The sequence below is a fragment of the Lytechinus variegatus genome, chromosome 17 (assembly GCF_018143015.1).
Source record: "Lytechinus variegatus isolate NC3 chromosome 17, Lvar_3.0, whole genome shotgun sequence".
NCBI classification, from domain to species: domain Eukaryota; kingdom Metazoa; phylum Echinodermata; class Echinoidea; order Temnopleuroida; family Toxopneustidae; genus Lytechinus; species Lytechinus variegatus.
Window position 1 is genome coordinate 19293044 of NC_054756.1, and position 19454 is coordinate 19312497.

Genomic DNA, 19454 nt, shown 5'->3' on the forward strand with positions numbered 1-19454 from the left:
AGGTTCGATGTAAGTTCGATAATATTTTACCCCATTTTACTGATATGAATCTGATGAACTAGGGTCCGTTTACATGGTGTTAGTAAAGTTATTTATTTTTGATGATTACTTCTCCTTGTTTATAATAACCTATATCATAACCTTTCAAGCTGATTCAATTCATTAAAGTCCATAGGGCAGCAGGGGTTGCCAGGGACGAGGGGATTGAAAGTACAGAAGAGAGAAATAGAAAATCCCGATAATCCCTCATCGGTTTTCGTAAGTATCAGTGTGTAATTAATATCTATGAATAGACCATTTTATTTTCTTGAAAATGATACCTTACATGATATGATTATGGCTCACATGGAGGTGCAGTGCCTTGAAATGTGGAACAAGGTCAAAATTCAAAAGTTGCAAAATGACAATATTGAAAGTCACTGTTCTTTTTTCCTGGTGATGAGTGAGTTTCTATATATAATAATAATATATATAATATATGACAACCCCCTCCCCCATTTTTCAGGGGTGCACGGATTGGGGCCTCTCAGAACTATATTCTGAGTAATTTGAAATTTGTCGTTCCTGGACCTGATTTTTCCCATTTAAAGACTGAAGCCATTGCCATAGCTGCTGGTGGGATTAGTCTGCTGTGCAAACCTATATAACCTGAATGCACAGACCCTGATTGAAACTTTGATCAACAAGTGGGTCTCTAACCAAAGACTAGCACATAAAATCTTGCTGTTTCCTGAGCGAGAGGGCCTTCAGTATACAAGGCATGAGTAGGCTACACATTTAGACCCTTATCTATTGTGAAGGCTTTGCACAGGAGACGAGCAAACCCTGCATTCGAGGACAGTGGTCTGAATATGCAGCGTAAGGTTTCTGCAAATGACTTGTGTACAGAAGGCACTTTTGTTGAACAGAGAGTGCTAGTCTTGTGTGAAGACCCACTTGTGTGAAGACCCACTTGTGGATCAAAGTTTCAGTAAGGTAGGGCCTATGTGTAGACTACATGTAGGGGACAATGTTATGTTATACAAATAGCGAATCGGCATGAGTGCGATGGTGCGAGATTTCGCATGAGGCGAAAGAAAGATGCTCTATTCAACGAGGCGGTAGCCGAGTTGAATAGAGCGTTTCTTTCACCGAATGCAAAATCTTGCACCATTGCACGAATAAGAATATTCGCTATTTGTGTTGTACAACGCCTCGGAATCTAGCGAAAATATGAAAAAACTAGATTTTTTCCCTCCAGTAATCTATGAAAAGGGAGCAAAAATATTAAAAGCAAAATCCCACAAGCGCACATAATCTTGGACAGCGAAAGCCGTGCAATGGTACATTTTGGATGGTACGTCTTGTGTGCAACGGTACGAATGTGTGACATTCAGCCTCCCATTTGATCGCGTACAACAAGCTAAGTAGACGTTGTACAATATATAATGACAGGTTCTCGCATAAAAAACCCTTGACATTTAAAGAAAAATGAAAAATAGGTAGGACTAATGCAAAGTTTTATTTTTGAATTGATAAGCTTCATTTTGTACATAATGCTCCATCATGTTACATAAATACATGTACTATAAGGTATTGCATGTACAGTTTGATAAATATTTTATACCTTGGGCAATTTAAAGAATGAAGAATAATTGACATACAAATGGAAAGTATAAAATTTGAGGATATACTTAAAACCAGAATTTATGACTATTGGTGAGGAAAAAATGAAAATTCCCAAAATTCCCGGCAGCTGAAAATTCCCGAAACTTTCCATGGAAATTTTCCAAAATTTCCGGAAAGTTTCCATCCCTTTGCAACCCTAGTCAGTGTTCTAGGGGGTCTATTTTGTCAAGGCCTGTAAAGTTGGCCAAGAATCCTGTAGATGTCCATTGCCGATTATTTGTGGTGAATTGAAGCCAGAGGTAGGATCCATTCGATATTATATCAACAGTTAGTCATGTATAGACTCTCCAATTGAATTGCATGAGCTTAAAAAGTGCGAAGTCCATCTATCACTCACTCTTAGAGAGTCATTCCAATAGATTGAAAAGGAGATGAAACGAAGTCTTATTCGATATGCAGGAGGAGCACTTACAAACCATCTCACGTTGAGATTGTTGTATTAATTGTCCAGGTGATTAGGAGACTGCACCATTTCACTACCTTCATCTTGCAAATGGATAGCTGAAATAAAAAAATCATAACTCATTTTTACGAATAATAGGGCAACGGGCATTATATCTGCGTTATTGTAATTAAATGAATAAGTGAAACACATGTATTTCTAAACCTTATATAACCTTCTCCCCGCAGCTTATAGGAGAGTTAATCCACTCATGGGTAAGTTAAACACTGCTTATCATCAAATACAGATATATATACACTTTCATCCTTGCCATTGCAAGTACCATTCAGCCACTAATACAGTAATTCAACTTTTCCATGAAATTCATTGAAATTATGCCTTGTCTGTCTAAGCATAATATTTGGCTTCGAACTTGCTTACAAAGCATAATCAGGCATCATCTACCAGGGTAATCCGTTCAATTCCTGGACATTATACAGAATTGCTACTTTTTGAAAACTTCCAACCTTTCTTGAAAATTCCCAACATTTCTTTAAAATTGCCTAAAATTCCCGATAGATTCCTGTTTATCCCCATGGAAAGTTTCCAACATGAAAATTCCCGGGAATTTCGCAACCCTAACACTGAATGAAATAATCTAGCCATGGGATAAATAATATATATATTTTCAAAATCACATCTCTTATTCAATGCTAATATTCCAATAACAATGAATTTCATGGATTTCATTCAAACGATTGACATAAACTCAAGATAAATAAGCTAATTTACAAATCTTCATTTGTTTTTATCAACAAGAATACTAAAAAATAATTACAAAAAACTGAAAGAGGATCACATTGTAGCTATCACATTACAGAACTTGGAGCATGACCACATTCTTTCTTCTGATCATCCGTTGTATTATATGTTGTTTCTTTATTTGAATAGGGCAATAAAAAATGTAGCGGCTTCACGTACACAATTTTTCCGAATTTTACAGAACGATGACAGTATGTATCTGAATGTTACTATTAAGCTTTGTTTAACTTACTCATGAGTGGATTGTCTATCTTATAAGTTACAGAAAGAAGATTACATAAGGTTTTCAAATACTGTAGGCCTATGTATTATTTATTATATCATTACATGTAATTAAAAAGCTATCCATTTGCAAGATGAAGGTAGTCATGGTAGTGAAATGGTGCAGTCTCCTAATCATCCGGGCAATTAATATAACAATCTCAACGTAAGATGGTTTGTAAGTGCTCCTCCTTCATATCGAATAAGACTTGGTTTCATCTCCTTTTCAACCTATCGGAATGACTTTCCAAGAGTGAATGATGGATGGACATCGGACTTTTCAAGCTCAACTGAATTGTATCGTCTATCTGGTAGGTCATTACCCATGTTACCTGCTGATATCATATCGAATGGATCCTATCTCTGGCTGCAATTTACCACAGATAGTTACTGGATGTCTACAGGATTCAAGGCCAACTTGACAGCTGAGATTAGATGTGAGTAGAAAATGTTTAATGCTTTTTAGCAACTTTCTCTCTTTGTCTGTTTGTTACATGAATCTATACTCTTTTAACAACTTCTACAGGTGACAGAATGGATCTAATATAAAACGTATATGGGATGAATGATATTTGTTTCAAAATCATTATTCTTAACCAATGCCTACATTCCGATATCACTGAATGGGTTCGCCTATTTCTTGCCATAATTATATCCCTGAGTTACATTCACTATCGATAGTCACGTGAGGTTTTAAGAGGATTGCTTTTAGTGCACTCCTGGCAGCGAAGTTACGATGTGATAGTACAACATGGCTTGTACCTAAAGGGTGCATAGGTGGATGTCACCCTGCATCGCGTTAAGTCTATATACTTTCTCGGTTTTAACGACATTTCAAAAACTTACATTGTAACCTTGGTTAATATTGTGATAATGGCTCGTCCAACTTGGTAGGCTATATTCATTGACCCGAAATGGCCTTTGGCCTAGGTCATGTGAGGTGAGCAATGATACTGGATTACCCCTATCATCCCTATGTCAACACTTCATTAACTATATCCATAAAATTTCAAATTTATGATGACAATTTAACAGTTACCCCAAAACATGGCCAAACTTCATTGACCATAAATGAGCTTTGACCTTGGTCGTGGGACCTGGAACTTTCACAGGGTTTTTGGTAATACGCAATTACCCGCATGTCCAGGTTTCATGAACTTGGTCAATTTACCTTCTAAGTTATGAAGACATTTCAAGTTGATATAGGGAAGTGTGTGGACTTGAATTAAGAAAGTTATATGAGACGTGCATATGTAGTCGTGCTTTTTTTATTGGGTGGTTGCGGGCAGGTTATTGAATAATTTAGAAGCTGAAATAAAGGGGGGGGGGGTTGTTTTGAGATATTTCTATTTATTCTTTCCTTTCATTTCTACTTTATCCATATTCAATTATCCAATGCCAAATTGTATTTATGTAATTAAATTGAACAATTTTCTACGTTTTTATGGCCAAATAAATAATAATTATGATGATAATAAAGTCACATTGATACCATCATCTGTCGTAAATATCTGACAAATAAAACAAGGTTATTAAACTTTGAAGTTTAGAAATATTTTGTAAAAGACACCTACATACCGTCATGAAAGTAAAATACTTGGGCTGATCATGTTATGTCCCACTTTGCTTTTCTCTATGGTATTACATGAAATCATATACATGTTATTATTCCACATTTTCGCACATGTGTATATGATACATATATATCTTGTAATTTAAAGGACAAGTCCACCCTTGGAAAAAAAGTTGATGGGAATAAAAATGGGAAAATCCAAAAAAACATAACAATGAAAATTTCATTAAAATTTTAATGCAAAATAAGAAAGTTATAGCTTTTCAAATCCTCGCATTATTTCACAAAACAGTTTCATCACATCCTGGTCAGTATGAGAAGACTGATGACATTATCCACTCCCTAAGTATTTCAATTTTCCTCATTGTCATGTGCTACAGGGTTAGTTTTCCCCCTAACAAATCGTTTTAATATTTTCTTGTTTTGTAAAAATTGAAATGTTGTATAATCCCACATAAAAACAAACAAAACAAATACTGAGTGAGAGACATCATCGATTGTATAATTTGCATATCACTGAGTTGTGCATAATTATACCTGTATTGTGGTAAATAGCGAAACTATAAATTATCACAATTTTTGCTATTTTACAACCGACATTTTTCTCTGTTAAATTCAAATCAGTATTTTGGTGGGGTGGACTTTACTTTTAATCAGTTTCATCGATTATTATCTTTCACATTTGAATCAATTGTAAATTCGTTTTCTTCATTCTTCGTCACCAAATTCGAATGAACATATTCTTGAATAATAAAATGTGAAAAAATATATAAAGGTAATATTACCAATTACACCTAAGAGAACATAATTATAATGATAAAGTGCACAAGATTTTGAATATTACTAGAATTATGCAAATTTAAACCATGCGTATTTCTGTCATCTAACCTTTTATCTTGCTCTGCAAACAAAAGGGAATTGCGCCACGCTGCCGAGTTGCTGTAGGAAATCCAAATGAATTTATAAGGTTTTAAATTTCAAATGCATCAGGCGTAAATTAACAGTTTTGCAATTTCTAAATTTACATTTATCGCAATGCCATATCATGTTTCCCCCCACTTGATAGCCTTCACCTTCACGACTATCCATTTAACGGCTGGGGCAGAAACCTCTTTAAACTCCACTGATTATCCTGAAGATGAAGACATTCTGGTGAACATTACATCTCCTGCAAACAGCCAAATCCAACTTCTTATTACGACCGATCCAAACCAAACTAATCATGGTAATGATGTAGTTTATCTATACGAAGGATGGACATCGAATCAGGTTGTACCAACGCAAAGATGGGATCTATCTGCATCATCTTTCCCGGTGAATATTACATCACAGGGGTCGTACATGTGGATACAATTTAATTGTAACGCTGGCAAAAGAAGGGACAACTTCCAGGTCGTTGCATCTTCTCAGATCCGAAGTAAGCTAAGTTTAATTTGAATTCGATCTGTTAAACATCTTTATCTAGATATCAAGGTGTAGAGAGTGGCCACTTAATGCATTTGAAATATATTACGATTAATGCAAATACTTTTTTTAGGGTATCAACGGGTCTGGAATGTATACTTCTAATAGAACGTGATCCGTAATCATGTTCTACTTCAGCCTCTTTCGAAGGTAATAATGTAAAAATGGCGTGCTAAATTGACAAGGAAACAAGTGAGACTTTCACGTCGATATCAGGCATTTTTTGTTGTTGTAAGATTCGTATGACTCTTGTCGGCGGAAAAGAGTTGATTACATTGTGTGTGTTGTCGTTATCTTATTATATATCTTTACTTTATTAGTTATATACAATTAAAGTCGAACACTTTCTGTCTATAGTAATTGTTACCGGGCTACCGCCTGTACAGTATTTGGCGTGGCGATTCACGGATTAAAATTTATAGATATCTCCTTCTTGGAGACCATTGCATGAACCTGTTTTAATATTTTAATCATGCTTATTAGGAAATGCAGATATCTAGATTAAAAAAAATGTTATTCCTTGAGTGGATGTGAAATTATCTATCTGTTGAAATGCAGGTACTAAAAGTCCAATAAAAAGAACGTTTTCATTTTGTTTTTAAAATAGACATTTCATTACCTTTTTCTCACATGGAGAAGCTCTCGCGTATGACGTCAGAAAGCAAAATACCACCATTCTTATAGCTTCTTAAAGCGTTAATGGATTATACCTTAAACCTTTATCTACATTTTTCTTAAATGTGTACAATAAACATTTTGCTAAAGTGAACTTCTCCTTTCATGTATGCCGTAAGTCCAGGAAAAAAAACATATCTACTCAAGGGTTATCACATATTTTAATGCTCATAAGCTTTCTCTCTACTCTTTCACCTAGGCATACAGGTGTCAGGATAGACTTCCTATAACACTGAAATAATCTAGCCATGGGATAATTTTTTTTTCAAATTATTATTCGAGGTCAATGCTAACATTCCGATAACACTGAATTTCATGGAATTCATTCAAACGATTGGTATGAACTTGATAAACGGAAGATAAATACCACAAATTTATAAATCTTCATTTTTTTATCCAAAATAATATTCAACAATATTTCCAAAGACCGAATCAAGATCACATGTCTAGAAAACAATTTAATTAACTGTATTGGATTGTAGCTATCACATAACAGAACTTGGAGCGTATATAGCCACATTAAGTCTCCTGATCATCCTTTACAATATGTTCTTGTTAGGTGGTCTGTCATGAATATGACAGATCACCTATTATATTCGTCAGAATTTTCTTTATTTTTATTGCCAAAGCTAGTAACCACTTTATCTCAATATCGGGCATGTCAATTTTCTTGATTTTCATGTCATGTATGGCAATCATTATGGACATGCGAAACGAAACTTTTCAAGGTTATCAAATCATGATGACGTCATCTAGGCGCCATTTTGTAAAATTAAATGATTGATCATATCATCGCAACTAATCATAAAAAAATCATCCATATTTGCATCATATCAAGTTCAGGTGACAAGTCATCAGGACATGTCAACAGAGGTCATGCAAAGGTCACGACGCGCACGTACGCGCGCGTCAAATTTTAAAAATTTTCCAAATCAACCGTGGTCAAGTTTGGGTACGTTTCAGGCCATTTTGAGCATGTCAAGAATTTGCGCGCGCACAGGTATGCGTGCGCGTTCTTGCTCCTACCATCGCTATGCCTCTTCGAGTCGTCATTTATTTTGTGTCTGTCCATCGTCCATGATCTTCTGATTAATTTGATACCTCATTCAGCCTCTTACGACCAATAATACGCAAATGCGCGTCAATTCAAATGTGCCTTACACGCGCGTGCAAACTCGCAAAATAAGTCAAAAGTGGCCAAAAATATGCCTATATAAAATTCACTGTAGCTCTTCAAGGAGTCCGTTGACCCCCAATTTTTCCTCACTCTTGGATATAGTGAATATCTCATCTGGAGACTGCGTTATTACTACAAAATTACGTTAAAAATGAAAATTACACATTTTCGCAATATACGTCAATGTATTTATAAATATTTGACCGTATCTTTTTTATTAGTGCTCAGTTTTCTCTCAAATTTTGATATGATGTAGTCAAAACAATTCTTTACAAATAACGTGTGAATAATTTTCACTTTTGACCGCAGCATCAGTGTTTTGTGACCTGTTTAAGTTTTTGCAAAATTTTTCTCGGCCTAATTTTTGAGAATTTTTTAGAGAAAATGTTTTATTAATCAATTTTACGGTCTTCCTGAAGTTTCAAGCCCACTGGTTTTGCACTTTTTCATGTACGACATTTTTCGTATATTTTCCGGAACTCTTTAAGAGGTAATTTTAACATTGTAAAACATCATTTATGTATTTTCTGAGTAAACGCTACAATATTGAAACGCTATTTGGTGGAAAAATTTTATTCCAGACATTTTGTGGAGATTCCCGGATTTTTTTTTGTGGTCATTTCTATTGAATATAATCTATAACAAATTTGCAGTTACCTTATATGAAATTTTTAAAAATTGTGCAAATTCCTTAATTTTACGGGAAAATTGCTTGTATTTTGATCTTTTACCTTACCTTTTTTCACTAAAAATCATCACGAAAGAATTTTCAAGTAAATTTCAGTCATACTCAATTAATCAATGGATATTGAAAATTCTTGATGGTAAAAATGTGAAATTTTTAGAAATTTTCAGAATTGTGCAAACTTTTACAACAAAATTCTACGTCATTTTTTCATAGAAAACATCGCTGATCAGTTTTTAAGTGAATGCTGGGAAACTGAAGCATTGTGATTCAGAAATTTCTAATTAAAATGATAGAAATTTAGAAGAAATTTTGAACAAAAGTTTTAAACATATTTTAGTTTTAAAAAGTATCACCTATGAATTTTCATGTATTCTGTGAAATTTATACCCACTAAAATTGTAAAAATTCTTGCTTGAAATCTTGAAAAAAAGTGCTAACAGTACAAAGGGTTTTTAAAAAGATTTTGCACAAAGAAAACATAAAACTGTTGATTAAAAATTAGCTGCTGTGGAAATTAAGATTAAGGCGCCTTTCGTTGCACAATTTTAGAATGTCAATTTTGGTAAAAATCGTCTGAAATTTTTGAGGAGTTTTTAAGGCGTTTTACGTGCTCCAAACTTCATTTCATATTTACCGTATTGTATTATAACCACCATCATTATACTCATCACGATTGTCATCCCCACATTAATAATCACATATAGGAATGGTCTAAATTTAGTCCTATGATGTGTATGATCAAGATTATCAATCATATCTAAGTAATTCATTTCATACAACATTAGCCGACACTGAATGAAAATTCATGACAGACCACCTAATTCGTCCTCATGACGAATTAAAATCTAGTTATTTATTTATTCTAATACGGCAATGAAAAATGTAGCGGCTTCACGTAAACAGTTTTTACCATTTCCCAATGATATACATAAGGATGGAAGTGTATACATATCTGTATGTGATAATTAACTCTCCTATAAGCTGTGGAGAAAAGGTTAAATAAGGTTTAGAAATACATGTATGACTCACTTATTGATGTAGTTACAATAAGGCAGATATAATGCTCGTTGTCCTATCATCCGTAATAATGTGTTATGATTTTTTATTTCAGCTATCCATTTGCAAGATGAAGGTAGTGAACTGTTGCAGTCTCCTAATCATCCGGGCAGTTACTACAACAATCTCAACGTGAGATGGTTTGTAAGTGCTCCTCCTGCATATCGAATAAGACTTCGTTTCATCTCCTTTTCAATCCCTTGGAGTGACTTTCTAAGAGTGAATGATGGATGGACATTGGACTTTTCAAGCTCAACTGAATTGTATCGTCTATATCATGTATATGGTAGATCATTACCCATGTTACCTGCTGATATCATATCGGATGGATCCTATCTCTGGCTGCAATTTACCACAAATAATCAAAGGATATCTACAGGATTCAAGGCCAACTTGACAGCTGAGATTAGATGTAAGTGGAAAATGTTTAATGCTTTTTAGCAACTTTCTCTCTTTGTCTGTTTGTTACATGAATCTATACTCTTTTACCAACTTCTACAGGTGACAGAATGGATCTAATATAAAACGTATATGGGATGAATGATATTTGTTTCAAAATCATTATTCTTAACCAATGCCTACATTCCGATATCACTGAATGGGTTCGCCTATTTCTTGCCATAATTATATCCCTGAGTTACATTCACTATCGATAGTCACGTGAGGTTTTAAGAGGATTGCTTTTAGTGCACTCCTGGCAGCGAAGTTACGATGTGATAGTACAACATGGCTTGTACCTAAAGGGTGCATAGGTGGATGTCACCCTGCATCGCGTTAAGTCTATATACTTTCTCGGTTTTAACGACATTTCAAAAACTTACATTGTAACCTTGGTTAATATTGTGATAATGGCTCGTCCAACTTGGTAGGCTATATTCATTGACCCGAAATGGCCTTTGGCCTAGGTCATGTGAGGTGAGCAATGATACTGGATTACCCCTATGTCAACACTTCATTAACTATATCCATAAAATTTCAAATTTATGATGACAATTTAACAGTTACCCCAAAACATGGCCAAACTTCATTGACCATAAATGAGCTTTGACCTTGGTCGTGGGACCTGGAACTTTCACAGGGTTTTTGGTAATACGCAATTACCCGCATGTCCAGGTTTCATGAACTTGGTCAATTTACCTTCTAAGTTATGAAGACATTTCAAGTTGATATAGGGAAGTGTGTGGACTTGAATTAAGAAAGTTATATGAGACGTGCATATGTAGTCGTGCTTTTTTTATTGGGTGGTTGCGGGCAGGTTATTGAATAATTTAGAAGCTGAAATAAAGGGGGGGGGGGGGTTGTTACACCCACAAATGTAATAATCGCCCACAAATGTAATAACGCCCACAAATGTAATAACACTTTACCCACAAATGTAATAACGCCCACAAATGTAATAACACTTTACCCACAAATGTAATAATTTTTGATCGCCCACAAATGTAATAACACTTTACCCACAAATGTAATAACGCCCACAAATGTAATAACACTTTACCCACAAATGTAATAATGACTTTACCTACAAATGTAATAAATTTGAAGTGATTTTTGGCGAATTCGTTCTAAACTAATATCCTATAGTAATGCGTTCATATAGCACAAAAGTTCAAAGTCTTTTTTCCAGACCCGGTTAATGAAATATTACAGTACAAGTCCAAGTCTTTTTCCAGACCCGGTTTTTCAAACTTATAATATACGTCCAAAGACTTTTTACCAGACCCGGTTGTTTCAAAATTATAATATACGTCCAAAGTCTTTTTTTCCAGACCCGGTTAATTCAAAAATTATAATGCAAGTCCAAAGTCTTTTTTTCAGACCCGGTCGTTTTAAAAGTTATAATATACGTCGGTGAGGGGTAAAGACAACACTCGAAGCCCAAGCATTTTAAGTGGGTTTAATTTTGAAGATTGGTCTCAGCTGTCTTTTTTTTTCAATATTTCTTTATCTTTTAAATAACCGGGTCCAGACGAAAGACTAAGCATAATATTCGTGTTATTCCACAAGAATAAGAATATCAGTCCCTTTTTTTTAGGATTGTTTAAATCATTTTTAAATCACCGGATCTGGAATAAAGACAACTGTCTTAACGTGTGCTTTTCTACATACATGGTCTTAATTTGGAGGATTGTTGGTTTTAGATTCGTTGTTGGGGGTTGAGTTTTATTGATTTTTTATTCCTGAAATAATTGTGTCTGGAGGAAAGTCGATCTTCGACAATCGGTCTTCATGTTGTTCCACAGTAATTAAATTATTGGGTATTCGTTTTAGAATATTTGTAAAAACTATTTTATTTTTCAAATAGTAACCAAGTCTGGAGAAAGGATGTCGGCTTTACCCACGCGTTATTACAATGTTTTGTAGGGGTAGTAGTATTATTTAAAAAAAGGCATATTTTATCTGGGTGAAACTTTGGGAATTTGGTCTTAGATTCGAAGTTTTTCAGTTACTTTTTTTAATAGCCGGGTCTGGAGGAAAGAGTACGTTTTAAAACTCGTGTTATTCCACGAGAATAAGAATATAAGGTCTTATGTTAGAAGTTTTTTTCTTAACTGTTTTAGGTCTGGAATAAAGACAACACTCTAAACCTCTTTTAAAACAGGTTCTTAGGTTGAAGGTTTGTTTGGTCTTAAACTTTGATTTTTTTTTAATTCTTACTATTAGCGTTTTTTTTTTTAAGAAAAAAATGGTCGGGCTGAAAGACTACGCTATATATCCAGCATTAATAAGATTATGGGGTCTTTATACTGTTTTTAAACTGTTATTTATAATGTTTAAATAACAGGTAACCGGGTCTGGAGAAAAGACTACGCTTGATTCTCAATTTACTCTTAGTGCATATATTCACAATATACACCGTATAAGTTGAAACAACAACAAAGACATTAATTCCACCAGTTATAATTAACTGGGTCTGGAGAAAAGACTAAGCTCGATTCCCATTTTTCCCACAGGAATATCATTATCGTATCTTAGTTTGGACTTATATCATAAATTTTGAAATAACTGGGTCAGGAAAAAGACTTTGGACTTATTAAAATTCTTGAAACAACCGGGTCTGGAAAAAAGACTTCGGATTTATATTATAATTTTTGAAATAACCGGGTCTGGAAAAAAGACTTTGGATTTATATCACAATTTTTTAAACAACCGGGTCTGGAAAAAAAGACTTTGGACTTTCATTATATTTTTTTAAACATCCGGGTCTGGAAAAAAGACTTTGGATTTATATTATAATTTTTTAAACAACCGGGTCTGGAAGAAAGACTTTGGACTTGTACTTTGATGTTTTATTAATCCGGTCTGAAAAACAAAGACTTTGCACTTTTGTGCTATATGAACGCATTACTATACGATTTTAGTTTTAGAACGGATTCGCCAAATATCCCTTCAAATTTATTACATTTGTGGGTAAAGTCATTATTACATTTGTGGGCGATCATAAATTATTACATTTGTGGGTAAAGTGTTATTACATTTGTGGGCGTTATTACATTTGTGGGTAAAGTGTTATTACATTTGTGGGCGTTATTACATTTGTGGGCGTTATTACATTTGTGGGTGCAACAGGGTTGTTTTGGGATATTTCTATTTATTCTTTCCTTTCATTTCTACTTTATCCATATTCAATTATCCAATGCCAAATTGTATTTATGTAATTAAATTGAACAATTTTCTACGTTTTTATGGCCAAATAAATAATAATGATGATGATAATAAAGTCACATTGATACCATCATCTGTCGTAAATATCTGACAAATAAAACAAGGTTATTAAACTTTGAAGTTTAGAAATATTTTGTAAAAGACACCTACATACCGTCATGAAAGTAAAATACTTGGGCTGATCATGTTATGTCCCACTTTGCTTTTCTCTATGGTATTACATGAAATCATATACATGTTATTATTCCACATTTTCGCACATGTGTATATGATACATATATATCTTGTAATTTAAAGGACAAGTCCACCCTTGGAAAAAAAGTTGATGGGAATAAAAATGGGAAAATCCAAAAAAACATAACAATGAAAATTTCATTAAAATTTTAATGCAAAATAAGAAAGTTATAGCTTTTCAAATCCTCGCATTATTTCACAAAACAGTTTCATCACATCCTGGTCAGTATGAGAAGACTGATGACATTATCCACTCCCTAAGTATTTCAATTTTCCTCATTGTCATGTGCTACAGGGTTAGTTTTCCCCCTAACAAATCGTTTTAATATTTTCTTGTTTTGTAAAAATTGAAATGTTGTATAATCCCACATAAAAACAAACAAAACAAATACTGAGTGAGAGACATCATCGATTGTATAATTTGCATATCACTGAGTTGTGCATAATTATACCTGTATTGTGGTAAATAGCGAAACTATAAATTATCACAATTTTTGCTATTTTACAACCGACATTTTTCTCTGTTAAATTCAAATCAGTATTTTGGTGGGGTGGACTTTACCTTTAATCAGTTTCATCGATTATTATCTTTCACATTTAAATCAATTGTAAATTCGTTTTCTTCATTCTTCGTCACCAAATTCGAATGAACATATTCTTGAATAATAAAATGTGAAAAAATATATAAAGGTAATATTACCAATTACACCTCAGAGAACATAATTATAATGATAACGTGCACAAGATTTTGAATATTACTAGAATTATGCAAATTTAAACCATGCGTATTTCTGTCATCTAACCTTTTATCTTGCTCTGCAAACAAAAGGGAATTGCGCCACGCTGCCGAGTTGCTGTAGGAAATCCAAATGAATTTATAAGGTTTTAAATTTCAAATGCATCAGGCGTAAATTAACAGTTTTGCAATTTCTAAATTTACATTTATCGCAATGCCATATCATGTTTCCCCCCACTTGATAGCCTTCACCTTCACGACTATCCATTTAACGGCTGGGGCAGAAACCTCTTTAAACTCCACTGATTATCCTGAAGATGAAGACATTCTGGTGAACATTACATCTCCTGCAAACAGCCAAATCCAACTTCTTATTACGACCGATCCAAACCAAACTAATCATGGTAATGATGTAGTTTATCTATACGAAGGATGGACATCGAATCAGGTTGTACCAACGCAAAGATGGGATCTATCTGCATCATCTTTCCCGGTGAATATTACATCACAAGGGTCGTACATGTGGATACAATTTAATTGTAACGCTGGCAAAAGAAGGGACAACTTCCAGGTCGTTGCATCTTCTCAGATCCGAAGTAAGCTAAGTTTAATTTGAATTCGATCTGTTAAACATCTTTATCTAGATATCAAGGTGTAGAGAGTGGCCACTTAATGCATTTGAAATATATTACGATTAATGCAAATACTTTTTTTAGGGTATCAACGGGTCTGGAATGTATACTTCTAATAGAACGTGATCCGTAATCATGTTCTACTTCAGCCTCTTTCGAAGGTAATAATGTAAAAATGGCGTGCTAAATTGACAAGGAAACAAGTGAGACTTTCACGTCGATATCAGGCATTTTTTGTTGTTGTAAGATTCGTATGACTCTTGTCGGCGGAAAAGAGTTGATTACATTGTGTGTGTTGTCGTTATCTTATTATATATCTTTACTTTATTAGTTATATACAATTAAAGTCGAACACTTTCTGTCTATAGTAATTGTTACCGGGCTACCGCCTGTACAGTATTTGGCGTGGCGATTCACGGATTAAAATTTATAGATATCTCCTTCTTGGAGACCATTGCATGAACCTGTTTTAATATTTTAATCATGCTTAATAGGAAATGCAGATATCTAGATTAAAAAAATGTTATTCCGTGAGTGGATATGAAATTATCTATCTGTTGAAATGCAGGTACTAAAAGTCCAATAAAAAAAAACGTTTTCATTTTGTTTTTAAAATAGACATTTCATTACCTTTTTCTCACATGGAGAAGCTCTCGCGTATGACGTCAGAAAGCAAAATACCACCATTCTTATAGCTTCTTAAAGCGTTAATGGATTATACCTTAAACCTTTATCTACATTTTTCTTAAATGTGTACAATAAACATTTTGCTAAAGTGAACTTCTCCTTTCATGTATGCCGTAAGTCCAGGAAAAAAAACATATCTACTCAAGGGTTATCACATATTTTAATGCTCATAAGCTTTCTCTCTACTCTTTCACCTAGGCATACAGGTGTCAGGATAGACTTCCTATAACACTGAAATAATCTAGCCATGGGATAATTTTTTTTTCAAATTATTATTCGAGGTCAATGCTAACATTCCGATAACACTGAATTTCATGGAATTCATTCAAACGATTGGTATGAACTTGATAAACGGAAGATAAATACCACAAATTGATAAATCTTCATTTTTTTATCCAAAATAATATTCAACAATATTTCCAAAGACCGAATCAAGATCACATGTCTAGAAAACAATTTAATTAACTGTATTGGATTGTAGCTATCACATAACAGAACTTGGAGCGTATATAGCCACATTAAGTCTCCTGATCATCCGTTACAGTATGTTCTTGTTAGGTGGTCTGTCATGAATATGACAGATCACCTATTATATTCGTCAGAATTTTCTTTATTTTTATTGCCAAAGCTAGTAACCACTTTATCTCAATATCGGGCATGTCAATTTTCTTGATTTTCATGTCATGTATGGCAATCATTATGGACATGCGAAACGAAACTTTTCAAGGTTATCAAATCATGATGACGTCATCTAGGCGCCATTTTGTAAAATTAAATGATTGATCATATCATCGCAACTAATCATAAAAAATCATCCATATTTGCATCATATCAAGTTCAGGTGACAAGTCATCAGGACATGTCAACAGAGGTCATGCAAAGGTCACGACGCGCACGTACGCGCGCGTCAAATTTTAAAAATTTTCCAAATCAACCGTGGTCAAGTTTGGGTACGTTTCAGGCCATTTTGAGCATGTCAAGAATTTGCGCGCGCACAGGTATGCGTGCGCGTTCTTGCTCCTACCATCGCTATGCCTCTTCGAGTCGTCATTTATTTTGTGTCTGTCCATCGTCCATGATCTTCTGATTAATTTGATACCTCATTCAGCCTCTTACGACCAATAATACGCAAATGCGCGTCAATTCAAATGTGCCTTACACGCGCGTGCAAACTCGCAAAATAAGTCAAAAGTGGCCCAAAATATGCCTATATAAAATTCACTGTAGCTCTTCAAGGAGTCCGTTGACCCCCAATTTTTCCTCACTCTTGGATATAGTGAATATCTCATCTGGAGACTGCGTTATTACTACAAAATTACGTTAAAAATGAAAATTACACATTTTCGCAATATACGTCAATGTATTTATAGATATTTGACCGTATCTTTTTTATTAGTGCTCAGTTTTCTCTCAAATTTTGATATGATGTAGTCAAAACAATTCTCTACAAATAACGTGTGAATAATTTTCACTTTCGACCGCAGCATCAATGTTTTGTGACCTGTTTAAGTTTTTGCAAAATTTTTCTCGGCCTAATTTTTGAGAATTTTTTAGAGAAAATGTTTTATTAATCAATTTTACGGTCTTCCTGTAAGTTTCAAGCCCACTGGTTTTGCACTTTTTCATGTACGACATTTTTCGTATATTTTCCGGAACTCTTTAAGAGGTAATTTTAACATTGTAAAACATCATTTATGTATTTTCTGAGTAAACGCTACAATATTGAAACGCTATTTGGTGGAAAAATTTTATTCCAGACATTTTGTGGAAATTCCCGGATTTTTTTTTTTTGTGGTCATTTCTATTGAATATAATGTATAACAAATTTGCAGGTACCTTATATCCACGACGGCGACTAAAGAAATTTTTAAAAATTGTGCAAATTCCTTAATTTTGCGGGAAAATTGCTTGTATTTTGATCTTTTACCTTACCTTTTTTCACTAAAAATCATCACGAAAGAATTTTCAAGTAAATTTCAGTCATACTCAATTAATCAATGGATATTGAAAATTCTTGATGGTAAAAATGTGAAATTTTTAGAAATTTTCAGAATTTTGCAAACTTTTACAACAAAATTCTACGTCATTTTTTCATAGAAAACATCGCTGATCAGTTTTTAAGTGAATGCTGGGAAACTGAAGCATTGTGATTCAGAAATTTCTAATTAAAATGATAGAAATTTAGAAGAAATTTTGAACAAAAGTTTTAAACATATTTTAGTTTTAAAAAGTATCACCTATGAATTTTCATGTATTCTGTGAAATTTATACCCACTAAAATTGTAAAAATTCTTGCTTGAAATCTTGAAAAAAAGTGCTAACAGTACAAAGGGTTTTTAAAAAGATTTTGCACAAAAAAAACATAAAACTGTTGATTAAAAATTAGCTGCTGTGGAAATTAAGATTAAGGCGCCTTTCGTTGCACAATTTTAGAATGTCAATTTTGGTAAAAATCGTCTGAAATTTTTGAGGAGTTTTTAAGGCGTTTTACGTGCTCCAAACTTCATTTCATATTTACCGTATTGTATTATAACCACCATCATTATACTCATCACGATTGTCATCCCCACATTAATAATCACATATAGGAATGGTCTAAATTTAGTCCTATGATGTGTATGATCAAGATTATCAATCATATCTAAGTAATTCATTTCATACAACATTAGCCGACACTGAATGAAAATTCATGACAGACCACCTAATTCGTCCTCATGACGAATTAAAATCTAGTTATTTATTTATTCTAATACGGCAATGAAAAATGTAGCGGCTTCACGTAAACAGTTTTTACCATTTCCCAATGATATACATAAGGATGGAAGTGTATACATATCTGTATGTGATAATTAACTCTCCTATAAGCTGCGGAGAAAAGGTTAAATAAGGTTTAGAAATACATGTATGACTCACTTATTGATGTATTTACAATAAGGCAGATATAATGCTCGTTGTCCTATCATCCGTAATAATGTGTTATGATTTTTTATTTCAGCTATCCATTTGCAAGATGAAGGTAGTGAACTCTTCCAGTCTCCTAATCATCCGGGCAGTTACTACAACAATCTCAACGTGAGATGGTTTGTAAGTGCTCCTCCTGCATATCGAATAAGACTTCGTTTCATCTCCTTTTCAATCCCTTGGAGTGACTTTCTAAGAGTGAATGATGGATGGACATTGGACTTTTCAAACTCAACTGAATTGTATCGTCTATATCATGTATATGGTAGATCATTACCCATGTTACCTGCTGATATCATATCGAAAGGATCCTATCTCTGGCTGCAATTCACCACAAATAATTACTGGAGATCTACAGGATTCAAGGCCAACTTGATAGCTGAGATTAGATGTGAGTAGAAAATGTTTAAAGGTGTTTAGCAACTTTCTCTCTGTCTGTTTGTTACAGGAATCTATACTCTTTTACCAACTTCTACAGGTGACAGGATGGATCTAATATAAAACGTACATGGGATGAATGATATTTGTTTCCTAATTATTATTCTAAACCAATGCCTACATTCTGATATCACTGAATGGGTCCGCCTATTTCTTGTCATAATCATTTCCCTGAGTTATATTCAATACCGATAGTCACGTGAGGTTTTAAGAGGATTGTTTTTAGTGCACTCCTGGCAGCGAAGTTACGATGTAATCTGGTAATAGTTCAACATGGCTTGTACCGAAAGGGTGTATGGGTGGACGTCGCCCTGCATATACTTTGTAAGTTATA

General features: G+C 33.9%; 1 protein-coding gene across 1 annotated transcript in view; it reads left to right on the forward strand.

Moving 5' to 3' along the window:
• Positions 1-3260: 3260 nt before the first annotated feature.
• LOC121431295 (cubilin-like) overlaps positions 3261-19454 on the forward strand; it is a 31437-nt gene continuing 15243 nt past the window's right edge. The window contains exons 1-3 of the mRNA XM_041628805.1: positions 3261-3570; positions 5773-6123; positions 18717-19073. Of these exons, the coding sequence (XP_041484739.1) occupies positions 3459-3570; positions 5773-6123; positions 18717-19073 (820 nt within the window). The 5' untranslated portion in view covers positions 3261-3458. The remainder of the gene's footprint in view (positions 3571-5772; positions 6124-18716; positions 19074-19454) is intronic.